This window comes from Lissotriton vulgaris, chromosome 5 (genome assembly GCF_964263255.1).
Source record: "Lissotriton vulgaris chromosome 5, aLisVul1.2, whole genome shotgun sequence".
Lineage (NCBI taxonomy): Eukaryota > Metazoa > Chordata > Amphibia > Caudata > Salamandridae > Lissotriton > Lissotriton vulgaris.
The window spans coordinates 430,217,605-430,235,716 of NC_141693.1; the positions used below are offsets into that span (position 1 = coordinate 430,217,605).

At 43.2% G+C, this 18,112-nt stretch overlaps 2 protein-coding genes across 3 annotated transcripts in view; one reads left to right on the forward strand and one right to left on the reverse strand.

Moving 5' to 3' along the window:
- The window catches only part of LOC147711025 (uncharacterized), a 200,411-nt gene extending 199,129 nt beyond the window's left edge, over window positions 1-1,282 (reverse strand). The window contains exon 1 of the mRNA XM_086921835.1: window positions 1,155-1,282. The gene's annotated coding sequence lies outside the window, so the exon portion shown is untranslated. The remainder of the gene's footprint in view (window positions 1-1,154) is intronic.
- Window positions 1,283-1,787: 505 nt separating this feature from the next.
- CHUK (component of inhibitor of nuclear factor kappa B kinase complex) overlaps window positions 1,788-18,112 on the forward strand; it is a 659,325-nt gene continuing 643,000 nt past the window's right edge. Inside the window, exon 1 of one of the 2 annotated variants that reach the window (XM_086921838.1) lies at window positions 1,788-2,113. In XM_086921838.1, the coding sequence (XP_086777964.1) occupies window positions 2,009-2,113 (105 nt within the window). In that variant the 5' untranslated portion in view covers window positions 1,788-2,008. The remainder of the gene's footprint in view (window positions 2,114-18,112) is intronic. The other variant, XM_086921837.1, reaches the window with a different exon arrangement.

Here is an 18,112-nt window from a genome sequence, read left to right on the forward strand (position 1 = left end):
TACATACAAGGCCAGACGATGCCTGAGGAAATTTACCAAAATATGGGGTCCCTGGTTACACCACTATGGAATTGACATGGGGTGACAAAGAGCAGCCCAGACCCAAACAACTCTGTACTGAATTTAAAATTTAAATTAAAAAATTAAAAAATACTGAGTGACAATTCTTGTACTAACATATCATCTGCATGTTCACTGCATGTCTACGGCCATGAAATTAGTTGATGTACAATAAGACCAACTGTGCATTTACTCTCTTGTACCTATGATATATCCGTTAGTTTAAGGTGTTGATCGCAGAAATCTTTAATAAAAAAATGTTTTAAACTCTACAAGTGGCTAGATAAACAACAATGTATCTACTATAGCCGTCTATTTGCACTCCCAGCCTCCACTAGCCAACCGCAGATACTACAAGAATTTATTAACAAAGCAGGATTTGGTATTGCAGGCCAAATTTGCCTCAATGCCGACATTTGAAAACTGCATCACTTGACTCAATGGGACACCTCTGTGAGAAATTCCAAGAGCCCGGCTCTTCCTCGTGCCTGCTCTTGGCAACACCTATAAAGCTACTGAGCTTGGAAGATTTAATAAATCAAACACAGAATGATGGATGGAGCGCTGAAACTTTTCAGACACTCACTCCCAATCATAGATCTGGAATGATCCATCATCGTTCTTTAGCTCACGTCGCCACCACAGTTTGGAACCAGCCATACGCAAATCAGTCTTGACCCTGTGCCTCATGGTAGTAGGGGTGGTGGAATTTACATCACCCCTACGCCCATCGTGCTAGCCAATACTTTCGAGGTGGATTCCACCTCCGAGGAACAATCAAAAGAGATAAAGCCAACCACATCAAGACTGCACTCATTCCATATATGCACGCAGTCCTTCAGCACATCTCCCTCAAAGGGGACCAGGGCTTTTGTTTCTGTTCGGGACCAAAAATTCCTCCTCAAGGAGACGAGCAAGCTCCTCATTATGTAAAATGTTTTATTTCATATTGTGTTTTATCAAACAGTTCTGCTCTGCTGGATTCGAAGTAATGAGCTGTGGTACAGTTTTCTCTGCGGTGACGCTTAAAAGCCTATTTATATGGACAAAATAACGCCATCCTTATGACACACATTTCCTCAAAAATGACTCACCTTACCGACAGCCTTCCTAAGCCTCGTCCGTTTGAAACATTTGTCCGCGGCCTGCTATGCAGAAGACTGGAATTAAATGAATAAATGAAACGAAGCAGGCTACCATGGCAAGTAAAAGAGGACTACAGTTTCAACGTAGCGTCTTGAGCAAACGCCCCCTAAACGTTTGACGTTCCCGTTTATCATAAAATCAAATACATGATGCGCAAATACCAGCTAGGACAAACCTCAACCTTGTCTTATTGTATTATAACACACTAAGAAGTATTATTCATCATTTAAAAACTGGCAGTTTTGTTATCTCGGTTTTTCAAATGTATTATTATATTTTTTTATTATTCCATATTTTTTCTTGTTGCTAATATTGTTATTGTAGCGAAATCAACAATCTAATTTTGTATTTTTAAATATTCTTTCTCTTTAGTTTCTCCTCATTCTGATCTGGCACCTTGGTATGCCAACATGGCTGCTTTAGAAGTCGCGTATTAGCCTTTTATTTCTTAATGGAAGATGTAATAAGAAATAGTGACGGATGTGCGCCTGGACCAAAAACACCTCGAATATTATTTGTCCGAGAAGAGAACTCTCTTTCTATTGGATGGAATTGTGGGCGTGGATATTTTTCCAGACACGGAACGAGGCTTGCATTTGGAAAACTGTTAGAGAAATCCCTAACATTAGTTTCCGTCAACATACTTTTAAACGTCACGAGATACAGCCAATGGGAGGCTGAGGCATGTTTGAGCACCAATGATGAGGCGTCCGGTGAGGGTGGTTGTTATCTTTTCTGCGCCTGTGCAGTTACCTTATGTGTCACCGGCTGTACTGTACAACGGAAACAGGCGCATAGGGCCATGGAGAAGCCACCCCTACAGCAGGCCGTGCATTGCGGACCCTGGGAACACAGGGAACGCCTTGGAAGCGGGGGCTTCGGAAACGTGAACCTCTACCGACACCAGGTAAGAAGGGGGCTGGGCTTACGGGGCGTAGAACGAAGGAAGGACTTCACCTGTGAATGCAGATGGCTTCGTTTCTATGACGAAGTAAAGTTTGCTCCGCAGAGTGAGAAAGCATAAGGAGGGTTGGAGGTGTGAAGTGAGTGAGAGCATGCGTGTTCTACCAGGGAGTGGTTTATTTCTAGGCACCCATGCTATTTGCCCACATAACTTGGAGCAGTTTAAAAATAGTCTTAATTTGCTTATGATGAGGGTGAAACAAAAAGTGGAGGAGGGCACATAGTTGGCAGCTCAAAGGTTTGAGCGAACTGTCATCCACTCGTAGTGTTCATATACTTTTTTTTAGTGCATAGGCCTAATGCTCTGCCATGCGCCTTAATCATTTAGGTAGCCCATCAAACCACTACAGTGCTGGCACTTTTAAAAATTCCATACCTAAGTACATTTTCCTAACAGGACAAATTATGAGTTTCTGAGAAAGAGAGTAGTTGTAGCCAGTGCTTCCTCCAGTACTGCCCTGCTGAGGTTTCCGGAAGAATGTACCTCTAGACACTTGCTACGTGATCTGACAAAAGTTTTTAAAGATGTCATTTACATCACCCAAACGTCCATCGTGCTAGCCAATACTTTCGAGGTGGATTCCCTCTCCGAGGAACGATCAAACCAAAAGTGTTGAAAGTGCAACTTCTTTTCATCCTCCCTTACTGGCTGCCATAAGGGGGGATTGATATTCATAGGCCGCACCTGTTTTGTTTCCTGTCTACCTGAGACGAAGAACACGAGAAGGCGGTGTATGGTTGGTTTAGTCACATTTTTAGGTCGAGCTGACGTAGCATTCATGCGAAAGCATGAATGCTGTCAGCAAGACAACTAATGTCATCCGTATTTAGGAAAGTGGACAGCAGAGTGTCACGCGCTTTCCCAGTGTCGGATTTCACCGCGGGAGCGAGCGCGCTTGCGCAGACCGCAGGGCTTGCATGCAAACACGGCGCGCACACAGGCAGGCCCCATCCACTGCACGCACAGGCACACACGCGCGCACACACACACGCACACGCAGGCACACACATGCAGGCACACAGCCCCCCCCCGCCCCCTCCCCTCTTACCTCACCGGAGTCGGGCTCGCACCATCTGCCAAGGGAGCCCCGCAGAGCACTCAAGCTCCTCTCCCACTCTACGAAGAAGCGGAGCTCTCCCCATAGGCATTGGGGCTTCGCAGTCTCCCCGCTGGTCTTCACCCGGGCCCCCTCCTGGGACCCGGGACTTCATGCGGCACTTCTCTTCTACGGGCTCGCGCTGGTGCAAAGAAATCGAAACTGAAGAGTGGCGCGCATGCGCAAGCAGTCCCCGCCCTCCCACTGCAAGGTGCTGTTTTTCATGTAGGGAGATAATAATTAATTAGCGTTTGGAGAAGGAACTGCGGTCCCTCGTGAAATACAGCGCGCCTAAAGCTTCTTTAATTTAAGCGAGAGAGAGGGCTGCGGCAGAATAATGAGCAGATAGGCATGTTGTGTTATTAAAAACAACAAGGTGTGATAGCTGCAGAGAGAGAGGGCTGAGGACCTGCGGTGTGACAGCAACTACTTCGTACAACGCCGGTGTCTGCTGCTCTTCATGTTTGTGTATTTCTTTTTTAATTGTATTTTAAAAAGATATGGTTGCACTTTGAAGAAACGCAGCATGCACCCTGTGTGATAGTTGTGTAAACGTTGCACCCATCAACCTCACACCGCAATGGAATGCTGCCTACCACCTCAGACATCGCTGTTTATTTATTTATTTTTACTTAATAGATAGAGATATGCTAATAATTGCCGCCGAGGCTCCAAACATGTTAAGGGCATCCGTTTTAGCACTTCCCTCTCCCGTGTTATGTTGAATTTTTGGCTCCGGCACGATTCTCTGCATCATTTGTTTATAATTAATTAGCATTTGGAGAAGGAACTGCGGTCCCTCGTGAAATACCGCGCGCCTAAAGCTTCTTTAATTTAAGCGAGAGAGGGCTGCGGCAGAATAATGAGCAGATAGGCATGTTGTGTTATTAAAAACAACAAGGTGTGATAGCTGCAGAGAGTGAGGGCTGAGGACCTGCGGTGTGACAGCAACTACTTCGTACAACGCCGGTGTCTGCTGCTCTTCATGTTTGTTTTATTTTTTTTTATTGTATTTGAAAAAGATATGGTTGCACTTTGAAGAAACGCAGCATGCACCCTGTGTGATAGTTGTGTAAACGTTGCACCCATCAACCTCACACCGCAGTGGAATGCTGCCTACCACCTCAGACACCGCTGTTTATTTATTTATTTTTACTTAACCTCTTAAGCGCTGCTGACGGCCAACGGTCGTCACGAGCGCTACCTCCCCAGTGCTGGGCACGACCATTGGACGTCCATTCAGCACTAGTTCCAATGGACAGCGCAGCACTGGGGAGGGATATTTGCGAAGCAGCTAAGGTGTTAATAGATAGAGATATGCTAATAATTGCCGCCGATGCCGAGGCTCCAAACATGTTAAGGGCATCCGTTTTAGCACTTCCCTCTCCCGTGTTATGTTTAATTTGTGGCTCCGGCACGATTCTCTGCATCATTTGTTTCAGATGCTACACTTAACCATCCCAACCGTGTTTCTTTTTTCTTTCTCTCCCCACCGCCCCTCTGAGATTGCGGTTTAATTATTTATTTTTAATTACTAGATAGGGATTTGCTAATAATTACAGTCGATGCTGAGGCTCAAACTATGTTAAGGGTGTTTGTTTGTCCACTTTCCCCTACAGTGTTATGTATACTTTGTGGATCTCTCAACCTCACCCACCCTCACTCACACTCTCACACACCCCTCACCCTCACACCCCCTCACACACCCTCTCACCCTCACACCCCCTCACACACCCTCTCACACCCCCCTCACACTCACATACCCACATACCCTCATCCTCACATACCCACACCCCCTCACCCTCACAGCCTCTCACCCTCACACCCCCTCACCATCACACCCCCTCACCCTCCCTCACCCCCCTCACCCTCACCCCCCCCTCACCCACCCTCGCTCACCCTCACCCACCCTCGCCCACCCTCGCCCACCCTCGCCCACCCTCGCTCACCCTCACTCACCCTCACTCACCCTCACTCACCCTCACTCACCCTCACTCACCCTCACTCACCCTCACTCACCCTCACTCACCCTCACACACCCTCACCCTCTCACCCTCACTCACCCTCACTCGCCCTCACTCACCCTCACAGGATAGCAAAACATAGCATAGCATAACATAACAAAGCATAGCAAAACAAAACAGCATAGTATAACAAAAGATAGCATAGCATAACAAAACACAACAAAACATAGCATAACATAACAAAACATAGCATAGCATAGCATAACATAACATAACATAACAAAGCATAGCATAACATAACAAAGCATAGCATAGCATAGTATAACATAGCATAGCATAACATAACATAACATAGCATAGCATAACATAACATAACAAAGCATAGCATAACATAACAAAGCATAGCATAGCATAGTATAACAAAACATAGCATAACAAAATAAAACATAGCATAACAAAACAGCATAGCATAACGAAACAAAGCATAACGTAACAAAACATAGCATAACAAAACATCGCATACATAACAAAACATAGCATAGCAAAGCATAGCAAAACAGCATAGCATAGCATAACAAAACACAACACAACATAGTATAACAAAACGAAACAAAGCTTAGCATAGCATATCATAACAAAACATAGCATAACAAAACATAGCATAGCAAAACAAAGCATAATAAAACACACCATAGCATAACAAAACATAGCATAGCATAACAAAACATAGCATAGCATAACAAAACACAACAAAACATAGCATAGCATAACAAAACACAACAAAACATAGCATAGCATAACAAAACAAAGAATAGGATAGCAAACCTAAACCTAGCATAACAAATCAAAGCATAGGATAGCAAAACAAAACATAGCATAACAAAACACAACAGCACATAGCATAACAAAACATAGCAAAACACAACAAAACATAGCATAGCTTAACAAAACACAACAAAACATAGCATAGCGAAACAAAACATATAATAGCATAGCATACCAAACACAGCATAGCATAGCATAACAAAACCTAGCATAGCATAATAAAACACAACAAAACATAGCATATCATAACAAAACATAACAAAGCATAGCATAGCATAACAAAGCATAGCATAGCATAACAAAGCATAGCATAGCAAAACATAGCATCGCATAACAAAACATAGCATAACAAAACACAGCATAGCATAACAAATCAAAACATAGGATAGCAAAACACAACATAGCATAGAGCCTCACTCAGCACCACTCAGGGGCACCACAGCATCACTATGCGCTACCACAGCATCACTGAACGCCACAGCATCACTCGTTCGCCACCACAACACCACTTAGCGCCACCACAGCATCAATCTGTGCAACTATTCAACACCTGGTTCAAATATATTCTCTCAATGTTTCAAGCTTTATTACAAATGTCACAAAAAGATGTTAATATTTCACTTCTGTTCTTGGATTTTCGCCACAATAAAATACAATGAACATAATCTTCACAAAAGTTATTTACAAAAGTTTAATCTATTGCCATTATAAATTACAATAACTTTTATTTACGTATTAATTATTTAAAAAAATTAAAAGCCATTGTTATTTGTAATATCAATACATCTAAGTCACGTAAATACAACACATATTGCATTACAAATGCTATAGGTGTAACATTTGTGAAAGTTAAAACTATTGGCATTGTAAATGACAAAGCTATTACTTTCACTATTTTCAAAAGCAAAACCTAAATAAAAAATTTGTCATTTACAATACCAATAACTCAAACTTTCCTAATGCGAGACCTATTGCATTGCAAATGCTTGTTATGATGTGTTTCCTGCATTGTGGGAGTAGCTGGCGATGGGACTTGTTGGGGAAATCCCTAATAATATTTATTTGTATTTACTCACTGCGTCGTGGATGGCAGTATGGGTAGGAGTTTAATCGATTCCATTGCCTGTGGGTCGTTCATTTGCAAGGATTAGAGCCTGATTGTCAATCACGGTGATTGACTTTCTGATACACACTACAAGCTCCTACACCGTCTTAGTAACAGTCTGTTTCTCATGTATGTGCGATATAGGAAATGAGTGTCGTGCAAGCGACCTTTAATTTTAAGCAAAAAGGACACTTGTTTTCTGGTCCATTTATATTCCTCCAGTAGCACAGGAAATTAGTATATCCTGGCGTTTGAGAAGCTGTGTGGTTGTACTTGTATTTATATAGTGCTTACTACCTGTGACAAGACGTCAAAGTGCTTTTCGCGAGTAGGTTGTTACTCAAGAACCCAAAAGGGTTAGTGGTGGATTAGTATAGGGTAATATGAGTTATTTTGAGCAGTGGACATGTGAGTCTGTTAGTTGGATAAAGAGCACATTGGAAAGATGGAAGAGTCCAGAAAGTGTTATTTGGAATATCATAGTTGTAAGATGAGGTTCGGGATGAGTAAAAAAGGAGAAATGGAGGAGGGAAGAGTCTCTAAAAAGGGATTAAGAACAGCATAGTAGTAGAATGAGGCGTGGGATGAGCCAAAGTAGGGATACATGAGGGGAGAGTTTTGAAATGGTTGTTTGAGAGATCATAGTATTAAAATGAGGTTTGTGGTGAGCCAGGAGAGACAGAGGAGGGAAGAGTCTTGAAAGGGTTATTTTGGAGATCATAGTAGGATAATGAGGTTTGGTATGAGAAAGAGAGTCGAGGTAGAGGATATATAATGAGAGAGGTGTAGCGTGAGACAGAGTAGTGCATTGGAGAGAGTGAAAGTTTTGTTCTTTTTTTTCTAGAGTAGGATTTAAGTAGTACATATATAGATACATAACAACATCGAAAGGCTATACATGTATAAGGAACATAATATATTGAGATTTAAAGTTGTATCAACCCAGACTTTCAAGTGTTACTGTACTTGAAGCTAATTTATTTGTTTATTTTTTATAACTCAATTTTTGTCTTCATTTTTTTATTTATGTATTGTTTATGGTTTTCTTTTCCACAGTAGTTAAGCACTTGTAGATTAAATAGTTATGACATTTACATATTGTGCTAGATAAATATAACAGAGGACCATAAGCATCTAATTAAATAAATGATATAAAACTTTGCACTGACCTATAAATATTTTAAGCGCAGAATACTATATCCATAAGCAATATATACATTTGTTAAGCAGACTTAAATATTATCTGTGGTTTAAAAAAACAGTTATTATACACAGCAAAATGCTGTATATTAGTGTTTGAGTATGTTGGTTATGTAGGAAAGAGCCAACTCTTGAGTAGTCTACTGAAGTTAAGATGGCTATCTGTGGATGTTATGTTGGGGGGGGGGGGGTAATGAATTCCATAGTGTGGCTGCTTGAACAGAGAAAAATGTATCACCTATGGTCTTTGTCTTGTATGGTGAGGGTTTGAGGCAAAGTGCCAATCTTGAGCAGAGTTTCCTTTGTTGAATGCACTTGGTGATTTTTCTCCTGATGGAAAGCGATCTTGTTCCATGTATTGCTTTGTGGGAGATACTAAGGGGCTTGAAGGTGGATCTTCTGGCCGCCGGTAAACAATGTAGGGCCCTCAAGGCAGAGGAGATGTGGGCTTGTGTTTTTACATGTAGGAGTAGTCTGGCAGCAAAGTTTTGAATATGTTGTAATCTTTTCATAGTTGATAAAGATGATCTGCGTATAGGCCATTGGTGTAATCAAGTTTAGACAGTACACGAGAGATAGTAACCTGGACCATGTGTGGAAATCTCAGGTGGGGGAAGATGCGTAGTAGTGTTTTCATGGTGATGAAACTTGATCTTGGGCATTCATTGGTAACTTGGAGTCCATGGTAATTCCAGGGTTTCTTACTTCAATAGATACTTTAAGAAGTGGTCCCAGATTGTCAGGCCAGATGCAAAGTGGGTCATCATTTTTCCAATCAACACATGAGTATTTCAGTTTTGGAAGTCTTCAGTTTCAGATGGCTCTGTGAAATCCACTGATCAACGGCTCTGAGGCAACTAAAGATTTTTGAGTTCCCATTGTCTTTGGGGCTTTCCAGTTAAAGGAGCATATGTGTGAATTCTTATTGTTTTGCTTTTAAACTTTAAGCCTCTGGTATTATTTTAGCTTTAGTGTGCAAGTCAAGCTCCAGCTCCCCAACCTACCTATTCTACATTTCCTTCCCATATAGCTTGAAACTGTACTATGCAGTGTCTACTATAGAAGCACTTTTTGTTTGTCAGCTCTCTGCATATCTTAACCATAGAGTTTGAGAGTAACTGCTGTGTTTAGACACTTAATGGCCAGATATGGTCCAGCCTTTGGTACTTCTGCAAGCCAATATATTAGCGAGCCCACCTGTGTGTGAGATTTTAGCCATTTTCTATTCTTTCACAATTTGTTCTGTCTGTTGTTTTCTGCACTTTTTGCATGTCACCCACCCAGTTTAGCATGTATAAGTTTCACCAGGCCTCACTGTCACTCTCTGAGATTTGGAATTACTTATTGCGGCAGGAAATGTACATTATATTGTATTTGTCCAGGTCAACTCATTGTCATTCTGTACATGACAATGAGCCTGCTGGCCGGCTATGAGAGCACAGTCAGATGGACACTGTGCACGCCAGCTTCACTGCTGCAGCAGCTTTTTGGGTTGCACACTAATGCCCAAGCATGGAGCACCTTTATTTATAGCAATAAAAAATATATATCAACAACTGCCCCAGCCATACGCCTGTCAGCCATTTGGGGATTCTCCGCCTTTCGTACCTGAACCGAGCCCCTTCCATTGGCCTCGCAGCACTTAAGTCTTGCAGGAAGTATTTTAGAGGTCCCTTTATGTAACAAATTTGAATTTTATTATCCATTTCTGATAGTTCAATAATGCATGGTGACAATCCATACTAAATTATGTGTTTAAACTTTAACAGGATCAAACAAAAATAGCTGGAATATGCCTTGCCAAATTCTTAAAAATGACACTGGGTACATACACAGTCAGAGGTAGAGGTAGGGAGAGAAGTTGAGGTTTTAGATAGGAAAAAAGAAAAGACAGAAGTAAAATGGAGAGAAAGTTAAATTTCCCTGCCCCCCCTGTAAGGTGGGGGCCTCGGGTAATTACTTACTTTGCCCATGCCTTAAAACGTCCCTGCTTGCAGTGTGGGCTACTGTCGTGTTGCAGGACACTTTGTGCACACAGAAAAATTATTGGGTATTGTTATGTTAAAAGATATTTGTATAGTACACTGACACTCAAAAGGTTTCTTACCGCTGAAGTAGAGAGAGGCGGCATTCTAGCAGTGACATTATCCATATGCTTGTTGGATCAGGCAAGTTTTCAAGAACTTCCAAAAGCTCATATATTTGGCTGCCAATCTAATTTCAAGTGATAAGAGTTCGATATGTGATGGCATATCACTGAAAGCCCTGCCCCTCCCATCCTCTTTCCCTTGAATCTAGCCACCATGAAGAGATTCATGTGGGCTGATCAAAGCTTCAGTGTATAACTGTATTCTTGAGGAAATAAATGCTGGACTTTTGTTGTGAAGTGATTTAAAAAGGATGCTGCCTGTTTTGAAAATGAGGCGCTGGGCATCAGGAAGCCAATGCAGCTTCTTTATCAGAGGTTTTGTGTGACAATACCTGGGTTGTTGAAAAACCAGTCTCCCTGCTGGATTTTTGCAACCATTTGGAGCGTATGATTAAGGCCTGTTGAAAGTCCTAAATAGAGTGCATTTGCATAGTTGATTCTAGAAAGGACTAAGGCAATAGTGACCCCGATGGCGGCTTCAGCTGTGAACAATTTCTTTATTTTCCTGAGTTGGAAGAAACAGGAAGAAATCGCTGCCCCTATCTGTGATTTCATAGAGAGATTCTCATCAATTTGGATCTCCTCCAGCCAATAGGTAGGATTCCAATGGTTGATTTTGTTATTTGTGATGACAATCTCAGTCTTATCTGAGTTAAACTTCAACTGATGACTGTTCATCCAGTCTCTAATGTACAGCATGGTATTTTGGATGAACTCTATAGATTCGGAGAAGTTATCAATGTTGAAAATCCGCTGTATATCGTCATTTTAATTGTAGATTTTTACCTTCCACTGCTGAAGGGAGTGTACCAAAAGGTGTTTTTCGATATAAGAAAGATGAGGGGATAATGGCGATCCCTGTGGTACATCACAGTTAAGTTGAACCTTAGCTGAGCAGTAAAGAAAAAGGTGGACTAATTGGGAGCGGCCCTTAAGGAAAGATTTCACCCAATATAGAGCAACGCCTTGTAATCCAGCGGACTCGACTCAGTCGATCAGAATGGCATGATCCACTATTTCTAAGGCTGCGGATAAGTCCAGAAGGACCAATGCTTGGGTATTGCTTCTATCAACCTCTTCTCTCATGTCATCCAGGATGACAGATTCTGTTGATTGGATGGGACTGACGCCTGCTTGGGAAGGATTGAGGTATTTAGAATCCTGTAAAAGGAACATAACTGTTGTACCACATAGACCTTAAGTAGTTTTGCTAGCTTTGGGAGGAGAGAGATTGGTCCGTAATTTTTCAATTTAGTAGGTTCCTCACCTGGTTTTGTTTTGAGTGGTATTACTACTTCCTCCTGTAAAGGATTGGGAACACAGCCCTGATGTAGGGATACGTTAAGAAAGGAAGTTGCTTAATTTGGTTAATGTAATAAGATAATGTTTTGGCTCTGAGGAAGTCAGACATCATTTGGGGATCCTGAAGTGACTTTAGCCATTAAATCTAGAAAACGATAACTGATAGTAGGGAAGATCAGAAGAAAAATAAAGTTCCTATTTCCAGTTGGAGTCTTTATATCCGTTATGCTGTCGGGGATAGTAGCTTTTATCTCCTTTATTTTGTCTACAAAGAAGGAGCTTAAGTTATCACATAGTTTTTGTATAGGAGTGACAGGTAGGGCCACTTGTTCTGTAAAAGATAAATCCCTGACAATTGAAAACATGTCTTAAGTTTTGTTTGCAGAATCGAGGATAACATTTTTTTTTTGTTTTGGCCTGTAATATAGATATTTTGTGTAGTCTTTCAGACACAGGGCAAACATTGCTTTATTTTCAAGCAAATAGATGTTTTTCCACTTCCGTTAGGTGAAGATTTAGTTTGCTTGCTTTAAATCCTGAGAGCACCATTTAGACGCCTCATGACTTCAAATCAATTTGGTTATTTCAAGTGGGGCATGGGTATTGTTGGCCGTGGTTTGCCAGTCTAGTATTGCCTCCTCAAATTCCTTCAGGCTCTCAGTAGGAGTGGGAGGATGGAGGGCTAGTGTATCACAAATGGAACAGATATTTATTCGGGTTCCAGTTTCTCAAGCTGGTACATAGACAAGTGGCAGGTTTAGATGGAATAAAGTAATCTAAGATGAATTTTATTATGTAGTGGTCTGACAATGTACACAGGAAGATGGAGGACTATTGGGTATTGGTGGACTATTAGTCACAGAACACTTTTTTGATGTTTCAATCCACAACCGCCTACTCTAAATCAGTACCCTTGAAAAGATATAGATAGGCTGGCTGTATAAGTTGCTAATCGGGTATGATTAATGTGACATATTATATTTATTTACAGAGCACGTGGCTACCCCATGTGGGCTTCCTGGTGCTAGCGGAGAAGGAAAAAACAAGATCACAAGCTAAAATGGGCGAGTCTTAATCATCTTCCTGAATGTCAAAAATGAATTGCAGAAGTGAACTGGAGAGGCAAAGAGTTCCACAACTTAGATCCTAAAAACCTAAAAGACCATCCACCCAGTCTAGTCAGTCTGACTTTGGGGATAGTGGCTAAACTACAATTCACTACTCTGCTTCAGGACATAGGGGCACATCAGGGACCGAGTGCCTGGTGGGTTAACTGAGTGCAGGGCTTTGTACACATAGCAAAGAGATTTACAATTAATATGCTTCAATATAGAGATCCAATGCAGCCAATAGAGCCAAGGCGAAACTGAAGTGCCCTTTTAGTGGACTTGCCCCTTTCACAGCGCAGCTCTGTCTGGTAGCTGCTGCTTTCCCCTTTGCTGCGGCTGACCCGGAAGTCAGAACTTTGAGGCCCTTCTCCACCTGTAAGCTCCTGTCTGCGCCTCATCTATGGTGGTCTCGTGGCAGAGTTGCCCTTCTTTCTTTCTGCTTTTTTGCTGTCTTTCTTTCTTCTTTTCTGCTGTCTTTCTTTCTGCATTTTTAGGTCTCGCCTAGGTAGCTCTTCCGCTATCTCTTCGAGACATGCTGAATTGAGGCATGAACTTGAAATTCCGCCCACATTTAAATTTTTCTGCTGTGATTGTCCATTGTTAACCTCTTCGCCGCGGTGCTGACAAAAACGACGAATGCGCGGTTCGGACGGCCCCCGGGCGTCTTTCGCACACGCCCACTCTGACGTCGGACGGCACCCGGTCGTCCGACGCATTGAAGAGGTTATATTTGCCATTTTTTATTTGTTCATAGGCTTATTAGTCCCTCCATGGTACCTCCCTGTCTTCTGTTGTTACCTCCCATCTGGACTGGCCCTCTTACTTGTGTTGTTACTCAGTTTGTTTCATTTACAGTCTGTGAGCACTGTTTTCTTTAATGAGTTTCTTCTAGCTGCTGTTGGAGGTAAGACACGCTCTTGCACTTCATACTTATGTGCATTCATGGGATCGTTTTTAGGTCTTGACTATTCTATTCCGCAAGGAATAAATAGACAAGAGTATTGTGGGCAATCCAAGCTCTCAAACCATTGCGGATTTTGGACAGTGCCTGTGGATTACTCAAGCGAAAAGCGCGTCCACATCAAAGCCATCAGCCTCCCTCCCACAGACATCTGTTGGTTCCCCAGCGTGCGCAATGCGCGCTCGGCCTCACTTCTCCTCCCCCCTAATTACATTCCGCTTTCACTTTCACGGCCACGAGGCCGTGAGCTTCACTTCAAAGGGGCCGCCGCCAATGCTTGTTGCACTGGTAATGGGTTTGGGAGTCCGTGCGGTTCGTTTTTACAATACTTGTTTTGCTTGGGATTTTTGTGAATAACCCCTGACCAGGAAATAACATGATGTTTATTTTTACTGCTTCCAATCCGATCTGGTGCTCTGAATAACTCGGTGGCAGGTTTTGCCTAGTGATGTCGACAGCTTTCAGCTAAATTCCTCCCGGCGGGCAGCCGACACATGGATGTGTGGCAGTGTCCGCTGAGTCACATAAAATACGCAGTGAATGGGCGCCTTGCACTGGTAATGGGTTTGGGAGTCCATGCGGTTCCTTTTTACAATACTTGTTTTACTTGGGATTTTTGTGAATAACCCCTGGCCAGGAAATAACATGATGTTTATTTTTACTGCTTCCAATCCGATCTGGTGCTCTGAATAACTCGGTGGCAGGTTTTGCCCAGTGATGTCGACAGCTTTCAGCTATAAATTCCTCCTGGCGGGCAGCCGACACATGGAAGCGTGGCAGTGTCCGCTGAGTTACATAAAATACGCAGTGAACGGGCGCCTTGCACGCCTTCTGGTTCTCACTTATCACCAAGTTAACCAAAAATCTGCTTCTAATGTTTTTGCAGAATGAATTGGTTTGCTTCGAGATTTGAGCTGTGTTTATTTCACCCATGTGATCGTCGTCCTCTGTGTTTTTTTAAAATAAAGAAACCTTTTGTTTACCGATTTCAGGGGTGGAACAGAATGACGTTTCTAGTACTTTTTTTTTCAATCGATCAATCAATCAAGGTTTTTATCAGTGCGGCGAGTCACCCTTTAGGGTCTCAAGGCGCTAGGGGGCGGGTTCTGCAGTTCAGTTTTTACCTCCAGCCATTCTCCATTGATATTTTTCTTAAAAGATTAACAAGCGTCCTCTCTTAAAAATTCTAATGACGCTTTTACTTCAGGTTGATCATTTGTGTAATTTTCCTTTTTGTTCTTTTAATGTTCCATTTTAATCTACTTAGTATGCGTATTTACACCCGCATGCAGTGCAAGTTTTAGACATGTTTAAAATTAAGCTTCGCACCAGACCGTCAAGCATGTTTAGCTGGGATTGCATGTATATTGCACCCCCTTAAATAGCTGTGTTACCTCAGGAAAGAGGCTGGCATTCGCATTTGTTTTAAAGTCGTTATGCTAAAGCGCAATACTAAAGCGCTTGGCAGACAGCGTTTTTATTGGTTTGTATAGTTAGGGGTAGAATCCGCCATGGCGAAGCCCTCTGCGTTGCCGGGGATTTATTGCTTGCAAGATGTGGAGCCCCATGCCATGGTATAGCAGGACTGTAATAACAACAACGGAAGGCAAGCCTTGTCACGTGGCCATGGTCGCTGAAAAGTTGTGCTACCTGTGACATTTACGGCGGAATTTCCTGCAAACCTAAAAACTCATTGTTTTCATATTGTTCTGTACGAAAAGTGCCGCCTATTTCTCCTCATCATGGCATCAGTGTGATGGATAGTAAATTAGCGCCTGGTGTGAAGTGGACTTTCTATTTTAGGATTTCCCAAAAAGATAAAACGCAACTGAAATGCTGGCCCTATATTTTTTGTTGTTGCAGTTTTTAATATGTAGCCCGAAACCGAAGGTATTGGAGCGCTTTACAGGAGCGACAGTTAAGTTACACACGTTCAGCAGCACATTGTTTCATTATATAATTCTGAAAAGTAAAAACGAGCTGGGTTTGAAATTACATGGCATCAGAGTAGCTCAGCTTTCACATACTTGTCAAGGATACCCTACAACTTTTACAAGCAAGATCGTGTCAGAAATTAAAAAAACGAAAACATACAGCAGGCCATTTTTGTGTAGTAACTCATATGCAGTCGTAACGGAGGTTGACGTAAATAATCTCACGAGTGAATGGCTTATTATCATACCACTAACACGAATTACACAACTAAGTTTAGAGTGTGATCTCTTTGCTGTAATGGAATGCTGTGGTGTGAAGTTCTCTTATTCATTGTTAAAAAATATTATGCAACAATGAGCATTGCTTGTGGTGTGCAAGTTACGGTTAACATGGCCGTTTTGCAAGCTATGGTGTGGGGAGTCAGCCATAACTTAGGAATTTCAGTAAGTTTTCAGTTTTATTTGACACCATAGCTGAACTTTAACAGTGTTTTCTTTAGTGAAATTCAGAGTTTTTAAAACTTACATTAAGGTGTTCTGACCAAAGTCTGCTCTCCCCTATCTGGTTTGATATAGTTGCTTAGATCCATCAAGTTAAAAACTCTGTGGGGCTTATTTACAAGCTCCTTGAGCCACTTTTGCGTTATTTTTAACATATCACAAGTGACGCACATTCTGTAATTTCATTCTTCCTTATCATTCTTTAGTTTCCCTCATCTCTCTGTCTTCTTGTCTCATTAGGGCCCTCAAAATCTCACTCGCCTCTCATTGTTGATCACCTTTAACTCCCTCTTTCTCTCTCCATTTATCGTGATAATTCTGTTTTCTCCTTCTGTTTATCTTTCATTTTTCTGTGCGTTTATCTTTCATTCCTCCTTTTTTGTCAGTGCCGGCCTTTTTCACTCTTTTCTTTGCTTTTATTATAAAATAATCCATTTCAGTTTATCGTAGTATCCTTCTATTTATTTTTTTCAGCAGGGTGAATTGCAAATGTTAATTTCAAAATATGAAGATGCGGTGTTAGAAATTCCGAAATATAGGTACTTGGCAACCTGCTCGAAGTGCACACCATGCCAGTTAAGTGTGCAAACGAAATGTTTTAGTGGATAGGTGAATGTATGGGTAGGTCAAACCTAGTCTAGCACTCATGGCCTTTCAACTCAAGCCACGCTGCACCTCTACCCCCTTCTGCCCTCCTGCTCTCCGGCCCTCCTGGGCCCTGATTGCTCCTGTATATTCTTCTTCTTTCAGTTTTTCTTCTGCTCGCCCCTCCCCCACTGTATTCTTCTGTGGCTTCACGTTCCTTCTCTTTGCGTCACTCTTTGTTCATGTTCTGCCCCTTCTCTACCTCCCTCTTGTTTTCCTCACAAGCTTGAAGGCAATCTGCTTCCCCGTCCCCCTTCCATTCCTTCCTTCCTTTCCTCCCTCCCTTTCATTCCTTTCTTTCTTTCCTTCCTCCCTTCTTCCTTCTTTCTTTCGTTCTTTCTTTCTTCCCTTCCACATTATCACTCAGCACCACCACATTATCACTCGGCGCCACCACATTATCACTCGGCGCCACCCCAGCACCACTCGGCGTCACCCCAGCACCACTCGGCGTCACCCCAGCACCACTCGGCGCCACCCCAGCATCACTCGGCGCCACCCCAGCATCACTCGGCGCCACTCCAGCATCACTCGGCGCCACCCCAGCATCACTCGGCGCCACCCCAGCATCACTCGGCGCCACCCCAGCATCACTCGGCGCCACCCCAGCATCACTCGGCGCCACCCCAGCATCACTCGGCGCCACCCCAGCATCACTCGGCGCCACCCCAGCATCACTCGGCGCCACCCCAGCATCACTCGGCGCCACCCCAGCATCACTCGGCGCCACCCCAGCATCACTCGGCGCCACCCCAGCATCACTCGGCGCCACCCCAGCATCACTCGGCGCCACCCCAGCATCACTCGGCGCCACCCCAGCATCACTCGGCGCCACCCCAGCATCACTCGGCGCCACCCCAGCATCACTCGGCGCCACCCCAGCATCACTCGGCGCCACCCCAGCATCACTCGGCGCCACCCCAGCATCACTCGGCGCCACCCCAGCATCACTCAGCACCACCACAGCACCACTCAGCACAACCCCAGCATCACTCAGCACCACCCCAGCATCACTGAGGGCCACCCCACCATCACTCTGTAAGTACCACCACAGCACCACTCAGCACCACCACAGCATCACTCAGCACCACCCCAGCACCACTCAGCACCACCCCAGCACCACACTCAGCGCTACCCCAGCATCGCTCAGC